The 19,919-nt window shown below is 39.0% G+C and overlaps 1 protein-coding gene across 5 annotated transcripts in view; it reads left to right on the forward strand.

Moving 5' to 3' along the window:
- The window catches only part of myo1d (myosin 1D), a 115,328-nt gene that overhangs the window by 25,939 nt on the left and 69,470 nt on the right, over positions 1-19,919 (forward strand). For 3 of the 5 annotated variants that reach the window (XM_005453774.4, XM_013273448.3, XM_005453773.4), the window contains exons 4-11: positions 467-632; positions 953-1,006; positions 2,268-2,363; positions 3,120-3,236; positions 4,175-4,378; positions 4,716-4,861; positions 5,046-5,160; positions 5,322-5,492. In XM_005453774.4, the coding sequence (XP_005453831.1) occupies positions 467-632; positions 953-1,006; positions 2,268-2,363; positions 3,120-3,236; positions 4,175-4,378; positions 4,716-4,861; positions 5,046-5,160; positions 5,322-5,492 (1,069 nt within the window). Of the gene's footprint in view, positions 1-466; positions 633-952; positions 1,007-2,267; positions 2,364-3,119; positions 3,237-4,174; positions 4,379-4,715; positions 4,862-5,045; positions 5,161-5,321; positions 5,493-7,842; positions 7,903-11,347; positions 12,292-19,919 lie in introns of those variants that run through there. The other 2 variants (XM_013273449.3, XM_025909515.1) reach the window with 2 other exon arrangements.

The raw sequence follows: 19,919 nt of genomic DNA on the forward strand, positions 1-19,919 counted from the left end.
CACAATAGAAACTATTGTGACCCATTTCTAAGGGATTCTTTTCCCCCGTGCTGCACCTCTACTCCCGATCTTAGGATTCCCCTGCCTATCAAATTCCACTTTAACCTCACTTTTCTCTTTAGTCACCTATCCATCATGCAGACCGGTGCCTTTTCCTTTGTTTTTCTCTGCTTGTGTCCTGCACAAGCTTCAGGCTGTGTGGATTCATTAGAATGAGAATTTAGGTTGAAACAAACTTTGTATTCTCTCGTATTAATATTATTTTATTAGTATATTAGTATAACACGACACAACTATCTGAGCTTCTGCTTAAGTGAAGAATGTCTGTACTTATATTACCTCTGACTTATACACACACAAACATCAGCTGTTGAAATAATGGCTACATCACCATGGTAACTAATATACATACGAGGTCCTCTATAATCAGCCACTTAACTTCTAATATCATGATGCCGTCCCACAGAGTAAAGAACATGTTGCTGAAATCAAACTGCGTGTTGGAGGCCTTCGGCAATGCCAAAACCAACCGTAATGACAACTCCAGCCGCTTTGGCAAATACATGGACATTAATTTTGACTTCAAGGGAGATCCCATCGGAGGCCATATTAACAACTACCTGCTGGAGAAGGTATGCATTGCTTTGTTTAGTGCATGACGATCCTAAAATATTTTAAGTACATGTGCAAAAGTTTTCAGCATTAAAATGAAGGTGCCTGGAGTTTGTTACAGTAGATGTCGAGCACGTTGTTCCAAGCTTGCCCCGGGCGGTCTCTGTCTGTTCTTTCTGTTTGTGTAATTCCAGAGTGACTGCCTGACATCCTAACCTACCATATTATTTTTATATGTTTATAAAGCAAAATCATGCCGTGACAGTTACAGATTTGTTTTTTCTTGGTTGACAAGGCTTCGAGCATTATGTGACACACGTTTTGTTCATTTTCCAAACAGTCCAGGGTAATTTTCCAGCAGGAAGGCGAGAGGAGCTTTCATTCGTTCTACCAGGTAAATATGTGTGCACCTGTGTTTATTTGCATGTAATCATTAGGTTTGTTTGTTAAAGGTTCCCTGTGCATGCACATATGGATTCACATGAATGCAAATGCAGTGGTGTCTCATTAATCCGGTGATCAACAGTGGGCAGTAGTGCAACAATAAACACTACTGTGTGCAATCAAAGTAAACTGCAACCTAGTAAACACTGATGAAAACAGTCTGTAAACAGGTTAGTTGGACCTTGAAGACTGACAACACATTTTGGCAGGGAAATCTGGATGAAAACACAATTTTAGTTTATTTTTAGAAAAGCTCCACAGGGTCCCTTTTTAATATGCAAAATACAGACTCAGCAGCAGGATTCTGAATCCTTGCAGCATTTCTGAGTCAAAAGACCTTTTGTTCCCAAATGTGGGAGGATAGTGAGTTGAGGTTGTTTGATGTTGAATTTATTTGTTTATTTATTAGGAATCCCCGTTGGCTGTAACACAGAGCACAGCTAGTCTTCCTGGAGTCAGTTTTAAAAATATACATAAACATGTTTCAAAACAACACTAATATTCTGCTAATATCAAAGAGCACAGAAACAATAGTGACAATCTGTGTTGGTGCGTGCTCAAACATCCAGGTAAAGAAATTCCGGAAATTAAATAGTTGCAATACTCATTGAGATAAACTCCACAACCGTTGCCGTAGTGACTTCTCAAATGAAACTCTTTGTTTGTTTGATGTTTGGCAACCTGTTTCAGATACTCAAACACTTTTCTTATCACAAAACAAATGTGGCCTAGATTTCATAATACCTTTGTGCATATATAACAAAAGCAATGGCTTTAAGTTATCGGTAAGCCCAGATCATTGTTTATGCATCTCGTGCAAATTGGTAGAGTAGGAGCACTGCAGAACTAGTCCGACTGCCCTGTTCTGCACTCTAGGTTGTGTTATATGTTTTTGTTTGTTTGTTTATTGCTTGCTGAGCATGAGGAGCATACTAATAGGTCTGCTATTTGAACCAGAAAAGCAAACTTTATAAAAACATTTTTAGTTAAGGGTATCATTTAGACAACTTCCAGAACTCGGGGAAAAATTCCACGGAGTAAACATCTTTTCTTTTTCTTTTTACTTTTCCTGAATGGCTTAAATTAAGATTGGCATGCTAATGGCTCAGGCTGCAGCATATTTCTGTTCTATATGAGTAAACATGTCCAAAGTTTCAGTCAACAGCATTAAAAACAACAAAGTCTGTCTTTTCTTTGTTATCCTTCACTAGCTGCTCAGAGGAGCTCCAGATTCCCTTTTACGCTCGCTTCACATCCAGAAGGACCCAAAAGCTTACAATTTCATCAAAGTTGGAGGCCAGCTTAAGGTAATCTAGGCAATTTATATACATTGCAATTCACATATGAACTTTGTTGTGGTTTTGTTTTTAAAAAATTAAACTATTAAGATGTGTTTATAGAACTGGCAAAGCATGAAAAAACCCCTAAAAGAATGTCAGTGTGACAGTAAGTTTGTTTGCACTGGGATAAATACAATCAAGCACACGACTTGCAGATGTGTCTTTCCTGACCACAGTTTACAAGTTTTTTTGAAACAAACCACGCAACTCCCATATTTGGAGCACAAGTGGAAAAAATAATTTCATTGATTAATAATTCAAAGTCACTGTGCATTAAATTCACTGTGGTCTCTTGAGATATGTTTTAATTTAGACTTCTGCTGTGTGTTGCCGTCTTTGCCTGAGCTTAATGAGTAGGAACAAACCCACTTGACAGCAACAAATTGCCTGACGTCATGGAACAAAACACCAGCACACAGCCGAGGTGGCGGTTTGTACACTGTCCGCCTCAACGACTCCTGTTTTTATAGGAAAGCATCTCGGCTAAGAGCTGGTTTGTTATTTAATTAACACGCGATATCCTGATTCGATTGATTAGAAGGGAAAGGATAAAGCACAGACTTAACAGAAAAACATTGTATACTAACATCTGTATTTGTTCCATTGAACCATTAAAGGGGATAAATGTTGAAAAGATGTTACTCAGGCTTTGCTGATTGTTTCCTGTTTCCTTCCAGTTATTTGTTTTGATCCGCTTCCAATGTCTCTTCTTCTTCTCTCCAGTCTTGCATCAACGATGGTGCTGATTTCAAAGCTGTAGCTGATGCCATGAAAGTGATCGGTTTCACAGGGGATGAGATTCAGACTGTTTACAAGATCCTGGCAACCATCCTGCATCTGGTAATGCCCAGTAATACGACAACTCTGCTTATTTCTTTTGCCAGCTGTGTCCCAGTGTATGTCTGTGAAGGTTCTCAGTCATCCAGGTCATGGAAAGTTCTCTTAGAACTGAAGAAGCTTCTTGGATGAGAGGTGAAGCATCTTCAAGAAACTTAAAGAAGTCCAGACGCTTTTCTTTCCAAGCTCCTCAGATGTCCCAGAGTACAAACTCTTATTACTTTTATTATTACTATATTACTTGGGACAAATCAGAAGAATTATTAAATGCCCAGCCCCAATACTAAAGCGACCCCTAATATTGGCCTCTGGGGTTGGCAGGAGGTTGTCCAGGTCCTGCGGATCTTGCAGGTGCTCCATCAGATTGGGATCTGTGGAGTTTTGAAGGATGGGTCAAGACTTGGGGCCTTTATGGTGTTCCTAAATAAAATCCCTAGTGTAGTGGGGTGCACTGTACTGCTGTGGGAGGCCAGTCCAGTCAGGGAGAGGTTCCTTAAGGCTACATCAATGTTCAAGTGGGTGGTATGTGAGTTAGACGTGAATACACGGAGCCAAGAATTCCCCTGAAGATTGATAAGGAACGAGACGATGAGTTATTCAGTGCACCTGTCAGTGGTTTTGTTGATGTGGCTGATTTGTGCGAAGTGAATGAGAATTTTTATTTATTTATTTTTGTTACTGTATATAGTGTTTGTCGCATAATCAGATCATGTTGTTTATGCTTTGTTTTATGATTTTTATGATTTGATTCAAAGCAAATTCCTGAAAATTATTTCAGTTTAGTGGTCGTTAAAAGACGAGCACCACAACGTTATTAAAGTTTATTTGCGTTAAGCAGAATATGTTCTTCATTTAAGTTACATTTCTCACGTAGTGTAGAAGGTTTACTTTAGTATTTCATGCCATAAATGCTAAGCCATTGTCTTTGTTCTATATTTTAGGGGAATTTGACATTTGGAGTGGACGGTGATGTGACCCTGATAGAGAACACAAAGCTGGTGTCTGTGCTCAGGGAGCTGCTGTCCACCAAGGAGGAAAACGTGGAGAAGGCGCTGCTTTATCGCACGGTAGCCACGGGACGGGATGTCATCGAAAAACAGCACACGACACAAGAAGCCAACTACGGGCGGGACGCGCTAGCCAAGGTTATTGCTGTGAATACTCGATATGTTCACCTGTAGGGCTGTGTGTATTTTGCTCAGTGCATGGTGTTATTTCTACTGCTGTTCACACTGATTCACACTTGCGTGAGTCACAATGTTATGACTCGAGACAGAGGCTGGAGACTGTGGAGGATGTAATGTATGTGGGCAATTGCAGGACCAGCACTGTGGGTTGTGACTCACATATTTTGACATTTAGCTTCTGTAACTGTTAATTGCACACTGGGTGATCTTGTGCCCATGAGCAAGGCACTTGCTCACCAGCAAGCTGCCAAGGAGTCCAAAACAAACAATCACGTTGAGATTTTGCTGTCCACAGGCCATGTATGAGCGCTTGTTCTGCTGGATTGTGAGTCGCATCAATGATGTCATTGAGGTGAGGAACTATGACGCCAAAATCCACGGGAAAAACACTGTCATCGGGGTTCTGGACATCTATGGATTTGAGATTTTCCAGAACAACAGGTTTGTATAAGAAAGGATAATTAAATAAAATATTTTAAAAAAGGAAAATTTCCAATACATTTGTCTTTGTATGTGGTTGTAAAACACGACAAGGATTACAACTCTCACCTTATGTTTATTAATATGTGCGGTTGCATTAATAAGCAGATATTTGCATTTAATGTTACTATTCTTTATGCTGCAGCTTTGAACAGTTCTGCATCAACTACTGTAATGAAAAGCTGCAGCAGCTCTTCATCCAGCTAGTGCTAAAGCAGGAACAGGAGGAGTATCAGAGGGAAGGCATCCCCTGGAAACACGTAAGAAGGAAATACTCTAACTTTTCAGTGATCGTTAACATGTTTTGTGAAGTAGTTTTCATTTAAGATCCTTTCATACATCATCATATGGTATTTAATTTGCCTGCTTGTATATTTTCATTTCATTATGGTTACTTTTACTCCTTTGTTTCCTTTATTAGATTGATTACTTCAATAACCAGATCATTGTTGACCTGGTGGAACAGCAGCATAAGGGCATCTTTGCTGTGCTGGATGAAGCCTGTATGAATGTGGGCAAAGTCACTGATGAGGTTTTTCTGCAAGGACTCAATACCAAGCTGGCCAAGCATGCCCACTACACCAGCCGCAAGGTAGGGAAAATGAAGTGCGCTGTGCTGTTTCTATCTTCTTCTTCTTTTTTTGAACTCAGCTGCGATACGCAGCAGCTTCTTCTCCTTTAAATGGGTCAGAAGTCTGATTGCTGTCTGGCTTTCAGTAATCCAAATATGTTTTAGACTGTGATTTCAGCAACTTTCTGACATTTTATTGACAAATATTAAACAAAATAGCACATTAATCAATCTAAAAAAACAAGCTGGCTGTAATCTTCATTTCATTCCAGAACAATATGTACAGGGTATATTTCTGCAGCACAGTTTAATCAAATATTTTTTTCATAATTTCCTGCTATCCCCTAAAAGTGTGTAGATCCAAAACTAGACACTTTTCAGCAAACCTTGATGTAAAAAATCAAGGCCGTTATGTGCTTCTAATGAGGCATTGTGTGGCTATAGTAACCTGAGAACAGCAGAGGGCAGATTACGCTGTGCAGCAGCGATTAGTGCTTGGGGAAAGAGACTGAACATGATCCCGTTAGCTTTAATAATCAGCCAGGCTTACAGTGTAATTCACTCTAATGGTCTGTGCAGACCACTAGACTAAACATAAGCCAATTTAATTTGCAAACATCCATGCTTTCTCCGGGAGATCAGATGACTTACAATAAGGTTAAGGTGACTTGCCGTCATAGATCTGGGTTGCGTGTATGTAGCTTTTTTTAGTGCGGTTTAACATGTAAAAGGTTGTCTGGAGCAGCTGATAGTGTTCAAATCCAGGAGGTGTTTTTATTTTTAGGGCTGCAGTTTTCTGTGTGGACACAAGGGGGCATCAGCTGTCAGTGAAAGAGCTTGTTGGAGTCTGACTCAACACTTTGCACAAGTGATGTCACTGGCAGCCAATGAGAGTTTGTGGAGCTGGTGCTTTGCTGTGTTGGTATAAGTAGTGGAGAATGCGTATTTACAAATGCATGAGGGGAGCCATGCAGAGAAAAAGAGGAAGAAAAGGAGAGAGGAGGGAGAGGGTGATACAGTGAAAATGAATGATGACAGGTGGTAGGTAAACATCTCTGTATATTTCTGGGCAGCATACTGTGGATCAAAATACTTATAGCAACAGGCTACAAAGTAAGTCACTGTGTCAAAACTGTTGGAAGGCTGCATAGTCCCATGTGATGTGAAGAAAGAGTAGTGAACGGTAGGCAGTGAACCCTGCAGTTCATGTTATAGTTCAAAGTGAATGAAGTGCACTGTGACATAGAAACTGTGAATAAAGCCAGGATGAGTCAAGATCAGGTAAAGATTGTACTGTGGGGTGTATTCCTCTTACCCTCTTATCATCTTGGAGTCAGTATTCCCCTCGCCATCACTCTTCTGCTACACTCCGACCTCCTCCTACTGCTGGTAGCAGACTTCTGACTTTGAAAGGCATGTGAAATAGTGGGTTTGAATGTAAAGTGATCCAGCTGTTACTTCCTGGAACCAATATTGGCATGAATAAATATTATCCAGAGACTTTCCTCCTGCAGTGTCTGGACTACTGTACAATGTGGAGGCTGTTAATGTTGCCAGGCAGTATTACCATAATGAGTGAATTGTAGGGGCCTTTAGTCGATCTCTGGGGCATTTTGGGGGGAATAGACAGTGTGTATTACCATTTAGATGAACATTTTTTCAAAAGTTAATTTGTCCAGAGTCCACAAAAGATGAGCTTTCCAAGTAACATTGAATGCAGAGAAGATGATCTTTGAATGATCTGAAACAAAACACCAGCAGTTAAATCAAATGTGCTGCTTATTGCAAGAGCATGAAAGTGGATAAACTGAAATGTAGCTAGTGTCTTCTCCTTTTTACCCCTCATCCATAAAAGGCTGATGGGGTATTGTGGCAGCGTGAACGCGGTAACTCGAGAACGAGGCAAAGTACATTTTAAAATTCATACTGTTGGTGTACCTAAAAAAAAAAATCTCAGAAGTTCAAATCTCACTCACCTTGACCTCAAGATCAGAGGTCAAGTTTTTTTGAAATCTTGTGAATGCAATAACTTGAAACCAAAACAATGTGGGATTTTGAAATTGGTACCATAGCTATATGTACTAGGAGGCTGAGAGGTAACACCAGCAGTCGCCAGTATTTTTAACATATATAAGTATAAACACTGCTGTTATATACAACCCTTCACAATCTGATAGTAAGCAGCACCCTCAAGTGTATTTCTACAGCTTTCCACCTGTCCTCAGTTAAAGTTTGATGTACCCTATAGAAAAACAGCAAATGAACAACAATAATGACATGGAAACAAGTGTAAAAGTGCTTTTGTTTATAACATATTTAAAGCTTCAAGCCTGTCTGATCCAGTCTCTTGTCATACTGTATATATTTTTAGTTTTTTTGCCTGGGGGCTTGCAGTGCTTTCCCCAGTACCAAATGAAACAGCAGCAAAGAGACAGACAGGACATCTCACTGCATCTCAGTCTTATTTGCTTTTTGTGACATGCAGGTAAAGTTTTGATCTAAAAGACGGAGAAAGCTACATGCATGATATGTGCAGAATGGTTTTCTTTTCACTTAAAAAAAAATCTTTAAAGGTCATTAATCGGTTATTCCTCATTTGTTAGAATTGTTCACAAATGATGTATGTGTTGTAGACCTGTGTTCTTATTGAGTCTATGTTTTATGTAAATGTAGTACTCAAATTAAAATAGGAGACTTGGAAAAAGAAAACATGCACATCAAGACAAAATGCCACTTTGCTATATGAAGGATGAAAAATGCACACTAGGATTGTCACTTCACTTCATTCTGGTGTTGGCCTGATGTGTCCTGTTCTGAATGTCTGTGAAGGTTCTCAGTCATCCAGATCATCGTAGTCTAAGGAGCTTGGACGCTCCAGATGCTTTTCTTTCCAAGCTCCTTAGACTCCTGTTCTAATGTTTTTCTCTGTTATTTATTTATTTATGCAGTGCAGATGTCAGAGTAATGTTGCGTTAACCTGATCTTTATTTCCTCTTTAGTACACAAGAATTTTATAACTGTTACACTGAATGTTTGTCGTATTCGGCCACTCTATGGATTATTTAAATAACGTAGATTGCGTTAGAGTCTAGGGTTGCCAACGCTGTCACCGTCATCATGCCTATGCATCTTGGTGTTAAATTATTTTTATCTATAACTATACATATATTCTATTTATGGAACTGTTTTTTGGTGTTTGACAAATGTAAAATTTAATTTATGGCTTGGTATAGATATGCTTTTTTTTGTTTTGTTTATTAGCCAAAGCTTTATCTTATGTGTAGAACGCACTCTACCTGCCTGAATAGATCTGTTTTACTGAAAATCAATAGATATAAACAAATAGAGATAGATGTATTTGCTGCATATCAAATTATTTAGCTTTCGTTTAGAATTTATTTTAGAATTCCACTTTTATATGATGACACTCAGTAACCTAAATTTTAAATGAACTGGAGGCTTCGTGTCTAGTTTGGTACTGACTGATGTTGGAGCTGGTGGGTGGCTGGATACACACGCTTAAACCTAAAGTGTTAAATACCTGTATTATCGAAAAACACTGACAAATTTGCTCACAGTTTTTAGGTCATGTGTTGTCTTGGCAGTTAAGGAGCTGTGATATGCAAACTACTGTACATTTTACTCCTGATTGATTGATTGATTGTTTGTTTTTTGTTTTTGTTGTCACACTGGCAACTTCTTTGACATGGTGTGTGACATCACAAACCCACAGTTGTTTTTCATAAACTCTTATAGAGTAAAAAAAAACAACCCAAAACTAACCCATGAGAATTTCATTAGTATGTCTGTGTTATCCGTCAGGTATGGAAGTATAGAAGTTAAATAGTGTTGCCATTGCTGACACAGGGTCACTGGAAAAAAAACAGCCAGCAAGAGAGAAACTGTATATTAGTGTGGCCTCAAAACAGACACCCTAACCTACATTCATATGCAAATTAGTTCTTGGGAAAGTTTTAAAAGGTTTAAGGCTTTGAGCATTCAAGGAGAACACGAGCTCTGCAGCCTTGAAAGTATAACAGAAGCACTCTCACCTCATAGCTCAAAGCTCCTCAAGTTGGCAAGATGAAAGTGTGAAGATGTAGGGAGACAGAGGGAAGAGGAAAGGGAAAGTGAGGTGCAATGTGAGAGACTGGGAGTTGTTATGTGGGGGGAAGTGAGATGTGCACATTCCGCGAGAGAAATGAAAGGGGTGAGGCACAGTTTTATGAAAACAAGAGCTAGGTATTATTGTATTCTTTCCCTCTCCCATCAAAATAGATTCCATGAGCACATAGACACATGAGCACACATATGACACTAGATTACCTACCCATCGATAAAAGACAAGGAAGATCAGACATCTGAGTAACAAAAGAACCAGATAATTATCAAAATGGCTTAAAGGTTGTGCTAAAAGAGAGGGAACATTGCTTTCAAACAAGCTGCAGCTTCCAGAGTTGAAAAATGAAACCAGCACCAAGACTGCAGTTCCTTGAATGACCACTTGAGGCTGGCCCTACAAGATGCCTTTCGTATTATTTCAATATATAATTATCTGATATGTAATGTGACATAGTGCACAGTACAGCCTGTTGCTAGCCTTAGCCGATCATTTAGGGTGGAGCCCTAAATGATCTAAATATGGTAGCTCTAAATGAAACAAACGTCCAGACGGTGATGGCCAGTGTGCTGCAGTCGAGGCTTCCTCGTTGGCTGAGTACGTCTGTGATATTTATATTTATTTGGTGGCTTGAGAAAAAACTCAAAAATAATATTTGTGAGTAGTTACTGGATGTGTAAAAATAAGCGATTGTGTTTGCCTCTATTCAAAATGAAGATGTCATCTGTTGCTTTATAAAGAAAAGGCAGGTCCAAGGTCAACTGAGCAACTCTGTTTTCCATGCGAAGGATATGAATGTATTTGTGTGTTATATAACTGCAACACCACAAGGGATCTGAACTTATTTAAACTGCACTCATGATGCAGTTAAAGTGTGGGCTTTCAGCTTTAATTCAAGGCCATGTTCAAAAGTAAGTAAACCAACATACAGTAATTTTGAGTTTAAGCTTATTTTTATTACTTTAAACGCTGAACCTTTGCTATCAATAAACCCACAGACATCAGCAGATGCTGGATTTCATTCCACTGAGACGTGTTGTCAGGCATTGCTTAGTGCTGCTTGTGTGTGGTTGTTTGGGCATTAAGTGTTGTCTTCAGTAAGTGAAAGGCATTCTCAGCTGGGCTGAGGTCAGAAGAGTGAGCCATTTGAAAACTGTTTTGTTGCTTTTAGCAGGTCTAAGCTCTCTTTTCTGGTCTGTTTTTGATACGACTATGAAAGCTCACTCCTTTCAATTTAGCATTTCTCAGTATAGACAGTATAGATATTTATTTTGCGTCTTTTATCAGCCATCATGTCATCAATAAACACCAGTGATGCAGCTTCATTTCCAACTATACATACCTGCATTATGCATAAAGATGCTTTAGTTATTCAGGTTACTGTCAGACAAAATAACAGAAAGACTTGTAGGTATAACTCAATGTAATTCATTAGAATTACTTCATAATGATCCTAAATAACAAAAGCACTATAGTGTAAAATTAGATAAAGCAGTTTGAACTAATGCATCATGAACGAAGGTTCACTGCTGTATAAAAATCCATTACCTTTCACTGGTTATTTTACTAATAAACTGCTTGCTGAGTGTATACGAAATGTAAACCATTTCTACTTCAGTGTGCAGTAGTCGCATGAGAGCCTCAAAAGCTGATGAGATGGAAATGAGACATACAGAGCAAGAGATTGAGTCGGAGATCAATTCCAGGAAATGTTCACGTAACACGATCTACCGTAATGTTCTCACTCTGCTTCCAGGACTGAATGATGCTACGCTGTCGTCTGGCTTCAGCTCACAAAATGTGACGCACAAATACGTACGCTCTGCAGTGTTCGTTCATTTGCTACATACTACATGTGGACATTAAATTTGGCACTCCGTTGTCAAAGTAAGAAGAGAGAGCATTCCTAAACCGTTCTTTCAGGTCTCCGTATGTCATGTTGCGTTGGAGTCTGCTGATCTGAATTTCTTTTCATTTGCTTCCAGGCTTCTCAGCCTTGTTATGAATTAATCAGGCAGTTTTGATGCATGGGAGCTGCGGGCTTGTTTACACAGAATTCTCACCTAAAGGGAAGCGCTTGAATCTGATGCGAGTGATACATCAGTCAGATTTTTGCTTTTGGCGCCATAAAATCCAGCTGTCTCCAGTTTTTTGTATCAGCCTGTGTGTGCTTGACTCAACACTTTAATCACACTGAAATCTAACTAGTTTCATAAATTTAATGACTGATTGCTAACAAACTGCGTAGCTATCTACACGCCTCGTCGCCTTTTTACTTGATTTTTTGTCTTCTTGCACCACAAACACTGTGAAATGTGAAAGCCTTATTGTTTAAATATTTCTTTTCCATTTTAGTCTGCACAGTATGTTTGTAGGCTCACAGTTACACAACAATTTAAACACTTGCTGTAAAGTTGTAGACATTGATTGGCCTTTTCAGTTTTTACTGCAAGTGATTGGGCCTGACCCTGATTACAAAACAGAAAACCACAAACAGTAGAGAACAGTAGAGACCAGCTATAGAATAAGATGTCAAATCTGTGGTAGCTTATTGTGTGTTATGTCTGAGTGTTTACCACTGATTTGAATATTGTTTGTTAGGGAGTTGTATACGTGCTTGTGTGTGTATAACCTTAACATTTTTTCTAACAATTGGGTGAATGGATTATCTTTATGTTTCTTCCCTCGCAACACAGATATTTTATTTGCCTGTAATATTTTAAATAAATATTTTATTTATTTATTATTTATTTATTTTAAATAAATAACTTGATGGTGCTACGTAACATGAAACGTCTACCGACCTCATTTTTACTTTTACCTCCATGTCTCTGATGCCTAGGGTAACCTTTATTGGTTGGTCAGTTATTGCTTTTTAGCAGATGTCCAAATATAGATTCAAATCCAATGCTTCCTTTACTATAGTTTATTTTGTGTCTATCTCGTGTACATATACACCATTCTGCAAATAGACACTAAAATGCACCAAAGGCAATAAGAGTTAGACTTCCATAATGCACTAGTGGGTTTGGCAGTGTCAGCATCTCTTATGTCATTGCTTTGTTTGTCCCAGCTGAAGCTTTACTGTTTTGCTTCAGTTTCACTGCTCAGGCAGCTGTTTTTGTAATTTAATGTGTGCTACTACCCAACCATTTACAAGCACACAGAGTTAGTTGTTCAACATAGAGCAGAATTTGATAGCTAAAGATTCAGAGATTCCCCTCAGGAGAAGACCTGAAAGGAAAGGAGAGCGAATACCTCGTTTGCTCCGTATCTGCTGGATTTTTGTCTGATTTTGTTTGTAGCTCCCAAGTGGCCCAAAAAAAATCTGGTATTGCAGGTGTAAAGATTTTCAACAGGAACCACTGTGATTTGGGTTGCTGCAAACAGACATTTTAGTCTTAAAGTATTATTGTTATACTTGATTCATTAAATAGAATAACATCAGCTTCATTTTCTAATCTATAATTTGCTAAAGCAACCACATGTTTGGTAGCATTTTGCAGTAAAATATCAGTTTTTCCTTTTTTTTATTAGCTTTTAAATCTTTCGTTATTTCACTTTATATATTTCAATTTTCTCTCATCTGCTTTCACTGCTTTCTTTTTTTACCTTTCACATAGATCGCAGCACGTGGCATGCTATGGCGCAGCATACTAATGGGATGTACATGAGTATATGCTTGTGTATGTGTGTCCTCTGCCTTCTGCTACATGTATGAGTGCACATGGTGTGCTAAGTGGTAAAGCTTTTATGGGCCATGTGTTGGTGATGCTAATCACTGAGATGCTGGTCATTAGTCCCAGGGATGCACAAGGTCAGCTGTAGCAGTCAGGATGCACACAGGCAGCTAAATGATGCCTCTGAGAGGAGAGTCAGTGGCATAAAGCAGTTCAGCACCAGGACAGTCTGATGGGTGTTTCAGGGTTTGTACTCTGTCTGTTGGTGTCTGGATGAGCATGTAGTTTGATATGGTGCGTTTTAATGTCCTGACAGCTGCCACTCAGTGCACTGGGCATGAAACGTAAAATCCATCTCCTCATCTGCCACCTGCATTGTTGACTGCGGTGCCTAGTGTGAGTTCTTGACAGGCTTGGAGATAGTCAGATGCTTCTCATTGGGAGGTCTGGCTTGTGCCATCATAGATGACTCTCCAGTCCAGAGGCTAGAGAGCAGGAGGGCACAGGTGGCAAACAGGACTGCAGGAAAAGTGATTGCAGGAGGTGATGGAAGGCGAGAAGCTGGCAGAAAGCGGGCCATTTCACATTAAGGTGGAGGTCACTTTTATTGGCAGTGTAACAATAAAATCTGTTCAAAAAGGTTTGGTTTGCCAGAATGAGATCCGCTGAACTCGTCTGTACAGAAACATGGCCGATGTGTTTAATGTAACAGCCAATGTCAAAACCAGTAGCCATGTTTCTGACATTTAATATTGGCTGTTACATTAAACAATAGTTGGACCTTCACTGCTTTAGTTATTGGACTAATGACAAGATGATCAACATTAACTTTGTATTTTAGGGTAAATGTATTTTGTACTTCAATTGAATCGTTTTTAAGTAAAATGTTAAACATTTAAAGAAAATTCATACCACAATGCAGACATGTAGTGTGGTTTATAGTATGTGATGGTGTATGTCTTTTTTTTCTCTCAGATTGGTCATCCTATCATTTTCGCGTTATCTCTTCCTAATGTATAACATCTAAGCAACATATACATTTTTTTTAAAAACAGCAAAAAATTGTACCCCGGGGGTTGCAGACAGCATGGAACGTGCTGTTAAAAATGTTTTTAAAAAGCTACCTATCTTTCTACTTATCCAATTCAGAAGGAGGCTGTAGCTCATCCCAGCTTTTACAGAACAAGTCACCAGTCTATGACACAGCTACCACAAAGAGACAGACAACCATTCACACTTAATTTCATAACTCTGGCTAATTTAGGGCCAGATTTATTGCACCTACACGCTATTTTGTCCCTTTTAGTAAATCTGGCCCTTAGAATCACCAGTTACCCTTACCCCTGCATCTCATTGGACTGTGGGTGAAAACTGGAGTACTCAGACAGAACCTATTATCTGTGAAAACATGCATACACACAGAAAGGCCCCAGCCAGCCAGGGGATTCACACCCATACTGATGTGAATGAGGTCAGCTGTGTAACGTGAAACATCTACTTTTATCTTCCATTTTGCCTCCATGCATACTGTCGGATGGGTGCTTGACATACTTTGGAGGTTTTAATGAAGAACTATTCTCCAAGTGTCTGAACTCTACCAGAGGAATTATCAAAATCATGTTTCTTGTTTGAGTGGACCTGAAGAGATCTAACAAGTAACTCCTATAGCAGGTCTGCTGAGTTCAAAACCAGTGTCTGTGGAAGCTGTAGCCTCACATTTTCCATTTTTTCTTTTACACTTGTCACCTCTCTCTTTGTTGATCTTTCCAATTACATATATGTTGCCAAAGCCTGATGTATGGCTCTTAGTGCTGCTTCAGTCCTTTATCTTCATGGTCAGGTATGTTCTGAACATACTGAAGAAGAATGAGTAACCTCTGCTTCAGTTTCTGCTGTCAGCTCTGTCCTGGTTGTTTTTATCTCGTCTTTTCTTTGCTAATAAATGTTGAAACATGTCACATCAATAAAAGGAAAAAGTGAAAATGACGTGTGGAAGCTTCTTATCATTGCTTTTTGTCGTTTTGACACCAGCTTATGTTACACTGTGTACCTGGCGCGCTCGGCCCACAGTTCTTGTCATTTCCCCCCCTCTGTCTCTCGCCTTCTCACCTCAGCTCTCGCTCTGCTTCTTCTCTCTGTATTTAAATCCTCCCATCTCTTGTTGCCTCGTCTCTTCTGCCTTCTATCCTTTTATCACAATGATTTTAATGCTCGTTATTTTGAGGTTAAATTAAATTAAATTTTGTTCTGCCTATCTCGTTTCCATTTTGATATTACCCCATCATTCTTTCCTCTTCCTCAGTTTCGTTTTATGGTTTTGGCTGTACCTGAAGTCCTTTTCTGTTTTTAATTAATTGGTTTGGCTGTCGGCAGTAATTTCTGCTAAACATGCATTTCATTTTTAAAGCAGAACAGGGTGAAACGAAGGCCAGAGTGGTCGTGCTTCTGTGTTTCTTTGTGAAAATGAAAATTAATTTTAAACTAGCATCGTCCATTCAAATTTTAAACTGCAAATCAGATAAAGCAAGCATTTTGGTGACCAGGAACACCTTGGGCTTTGGGAACTCTCTTGTGGTCTTTTCATATGTTTTGTACTTTTTCTACACTTTCTCACTCTCTGTTCTGCACAGAGGCTGTTCTGCATATTTACAATCATGAGGGGAAGCTGTTCGCCATAATCACTGTGTCCTACCACTTAAATTAGCATCACTAGCATTTTTTTTTTTAATTTTACTGAAACAACTGAGTTTCTCTGCAGTTATTCTTTTAGTTATTCTTACATTTTTGCCTTGTTCACATTTTAGCAGCTTCTGTCTTTAGATTTCTAAGATTAAAGCTACTGTTAGTTGTTATCTATTAAAAACAGACTTCTACAGGAATATTGGCTCATAAAGCTGAAATACAGATGAACCTATGTCATGGCGAGTCATTCATCTGTGCACAGTTTACAACAATCACTCCTCCTCTTAGTCAAATTTTAGTGAAACTTGCAAACAATCATCATTTAATAGGCCTTCCCCCAAACTGTACTCTAGGTCAACACCAAGGTTTATTCTTTAATTTTATCTTTGAATTTTAATGGATCATGAGCTGAATGTGCTACCATATCACTGACACTCATTAAAAATCGTTAACTTTTAATATATCATTACTGATGGCTTATATAAACTGATGGGTCATAGACCTTTTTTTTTTTTTTTTTTTTAATTTTACGATAAAGAAAGTAAAATAAAGAAAAATATTTAAACTTACCTTAAAAACCTGTGGTTCTTTTAAAAAAAATTGCTCGGAATTTAGTGGCGTCCCAAATGAAATTCCATTGTGGATACAAATTTTGGTGACTGTTAAGTTATATACGGGCAGCGTGCATTGAACGTTACATGTGAAACAAACTGAGAACATAACATTCCATTGGCAGGTGAATAATTTGAATTATATAGATACATAAAAAAATCAAAAGAATTGAGATTTACAAAAAATATAGATATCACTGCATGTGTGACAATGTTTACTCAGACTGGTCCACCCGTTATGGAGGAAATGGTACATACAGTCAGATATATTCATATGTACACTATTATTATAGTAAGATATTTGTGCTTTTTAAATACAACCTTTCAAAAAATACAAGTTGTTAACATAGTGTAGAAAACAATATGAGTCAGTACTGCACAGTACTGGTTTGTACTGTAGATTATATTAGTGCTAGTCTCACTGAGAATAAATGGTGTGATTTAAGTTGACCTAATAATAATGCATCCACCCCGGCTCATGGCTATTTCTTCTGACATCAAAGTCTCTGTGCCGTTATTCTGACCATTGTTCTTTCTTTTAAGTGGCTTCTTTCTCCGTAGATGCGCGTGCACGCACGCATGCAGCCAGCACTACAGCAGTCTCAAACTTAATGCTAGGCTGAAACCCAGACACGGAGGAGGTGCTAACAACAGCGCTGCCAAGATTTGTGTCTCGTCTACATGTGTGCATCCTGCATTTGTGTGTGTGTGTGAGATGGAGTGTATCTGATTGGGATGGATGAAGGGAAGTATGGCTTCCCACAGATGCAGGCTGTCTGTCTGATATAGCATCTGTTTGTCTGTCTGTTCTGTGTTTCGGTGTGTGTTTAATGCTAATAACCCCTGAAAAGTGTGTTTAATTTTTCCAAACAGTTTATCTCCTACACTTGAGAGAAAAATGAAAAATTTGCTGTACTTACTGAATGAACTGAACTTACTTATTATTGAATTTAGACCCTATAATATAATTTATATAGTACGTATAGCAGAGGTGGGCAACGCCAGGCCTCAAGGGCCGGTGTCCTGCAGGTTTTAGATGTGTCCTTGATCCAACACAGCTGATTTAAATGGCTAAATTACCTCCTCAACATGTCTTGAAGTTCTCCAGAAGCCTGGTAATGAGCTAATCATTTGATTCAGGTGTGTTGACCCAGGTTTATATCTAAAACCTGCAGGACGCCGGCCCTCAAGGCCTGGAGTTGCCCACCCCTGACATGTAGTATAAATAATAAATAAAATGTGTAATAAAAAAAATAAAATACTTTGGATGCTTAATCAGCATCCACACTAATAACCAAAAATAAAGATAAATATTTTTTATGGGATTTTTAGATATTCCAGGATCATTGGTATTGATCTGACACAGTAGTCTTTTTTCAGCCCAGATAGAAGAGCAGCAGGGAGGTCCAGCACTGACAGGTGATGAGGCCTGGTGTTCCAGTTCATCTCAGAGGTGTTAGATGAGGTTGAGCTTGGGGCTCTGCACAGTTAAATTTGTTCCATGCCAAGCTTTCAAAAAATTCTACGCTTGTGCAAGTAGCAACAGGAAAGGGAAGTTCAGAACAGCATCTAAAATATTTTGGGAAGTGTGAGGCTTTTCTTTATTCCAGCGTGTAAAATGAGATAATCAATTTGTTATGCAAATCAGGATGTTCTTAGTGAAGCATAAATACTGAGGGTGGCTTTCTCTGACACAAAAAAGGCGATGGCAGTCGGTCTTTTGCAAATTTCTGTTTGTGCATGTTGTGGCTTTTCTTCAAAACAAAGGATTGGCTTGGTTTTGGTCCTAAGTTTGGGATTGTCACTGATTAGGATTAAACCATTGCAGCAAATTTTGTTCAGATAAGTTCTGAACCTTGCAGTAGAGCCACAGTAAAATTTTTGCTTTAAAGTCTGTAACCTTTGAAAGGTTTACCTCTAGGTTCACACTACAACTTTGACATTTCTGGACCTCCTGAAACAGAGAGTTTTGGAAACATCGTTTACTCTGTTCACTCCGTTCTAGTTTGTAAAACTCTGGAAACGGAGACCTGCAAAGCTCACACATATTTTGTGATTTCATTCTTCTTGTGTGTCTCTAGTGATGGATCATGCACCTGGTACCAGTATACTTCTTTGCAGTCTGTGTTTTTCACCCCCATGACAACCTTGCACTCAAGCTAGTTTCTGCCACACTTCTATCTTATTGTAAATCCAAGCAAAGACACTTTTACGCTTACTGTTTACCATTGCAAACAACCAACCTTCTGGTTGCTAGTTATACCCCACACACATGCCCAGCGCATAATATCTGTGAATGTGACGTGTTTACAGCCCTGGTGGTTTAAAGCTTACCTGAAATAGACGGGACATGTGTTCAGGGTAGCCTTAGAGTCTGTCTAGCGGTTTTCAGTCTTCCAGGCAACTAATTATGCAAGTAATTAGTAGATTAATTGCTTTAGAAAAATGTTTAACAAAATTGGAGGAAAAACAGAGCAAAATGTCCTGCAGTCTAAACCCCAAAGAATTTAGTTTACAATTGTGTATTTAAAAAAACAAAACAAAAAACAAAACAGAATATTTTCACATATCTGAGGAGCCAGAACAAGCTTTTAGTATTTCTGCTGATAAATGAGTATGAAACAGCTGTTTATCATCATAGAAGACAAACTTTTTATAACAAAGGGCCATTTAAAAGGTCAGACCAAAGGCCTGTCCGTATACTTCTGGAAATACTGTGTGACTGTCAGGGCTTTTCCTTCTCTACCCATGTTTAGATATCCATCCCAGGGGCTTTCACGGCTTATTTTTTTCTCTCCTTGTTAATAATCTTGCTGCTTCCTGTACCCTCACCCTTCTCTTCCTAATCACTTGTGTCTCCTTGGGATTGCGACAGAATCTCAGGATGCCTCTCACTCATACACACACACACTCACACGCTAACTTTACCCAGCGGCACAGCCCATAATGAACTCGCTTCATTTCAAGCTGCTGTGCAGTTGTGGATGAAATAAGAACCCTGATGTGCTCATCAGAGTTTCAGGGCTGCGGAAGACTTCTCTGCTTCTCCATTCATGCTTCCTCCCTCTTTGCTCTGCTGTCACTGGCCTACATACATGTGTCAGTATATCACACACACACACGCACTTTATTTTTTTACTGCTGTCTCTTCCAATCACACCACATATATCCCTCTTCTTTCTCCTTGTCTCATCTCTACTGTCATGTCTATTGCCTGTGCCTTCAATGTTTTCATCACCTTCTTTTGTTTCTTTCTGTCCTCCCCCCTCACTGCTCTGTTCTGTGAGACATTATCAGAGATGACAGTTTTGGTGTTTTCTGCCCCGTTGCATCTACTTTTGCAGTAACAGCTCTG

The sequence above is a fragment of the Oreochromis niloticus genome, linkage group LG8, assembly GCF_001858045.2.
Source record: "Oreochromis niloticus isolate F11D_XX linkage group LG8, O_niloticus_UMD_NMBU, whole genome shotgun sequence".
NCBI lineage: Eukaryota > Metazoa > Chordata > Actinopteri > Cichliformes > Cichlidae > Oreochromis > Oreochromis niloticus.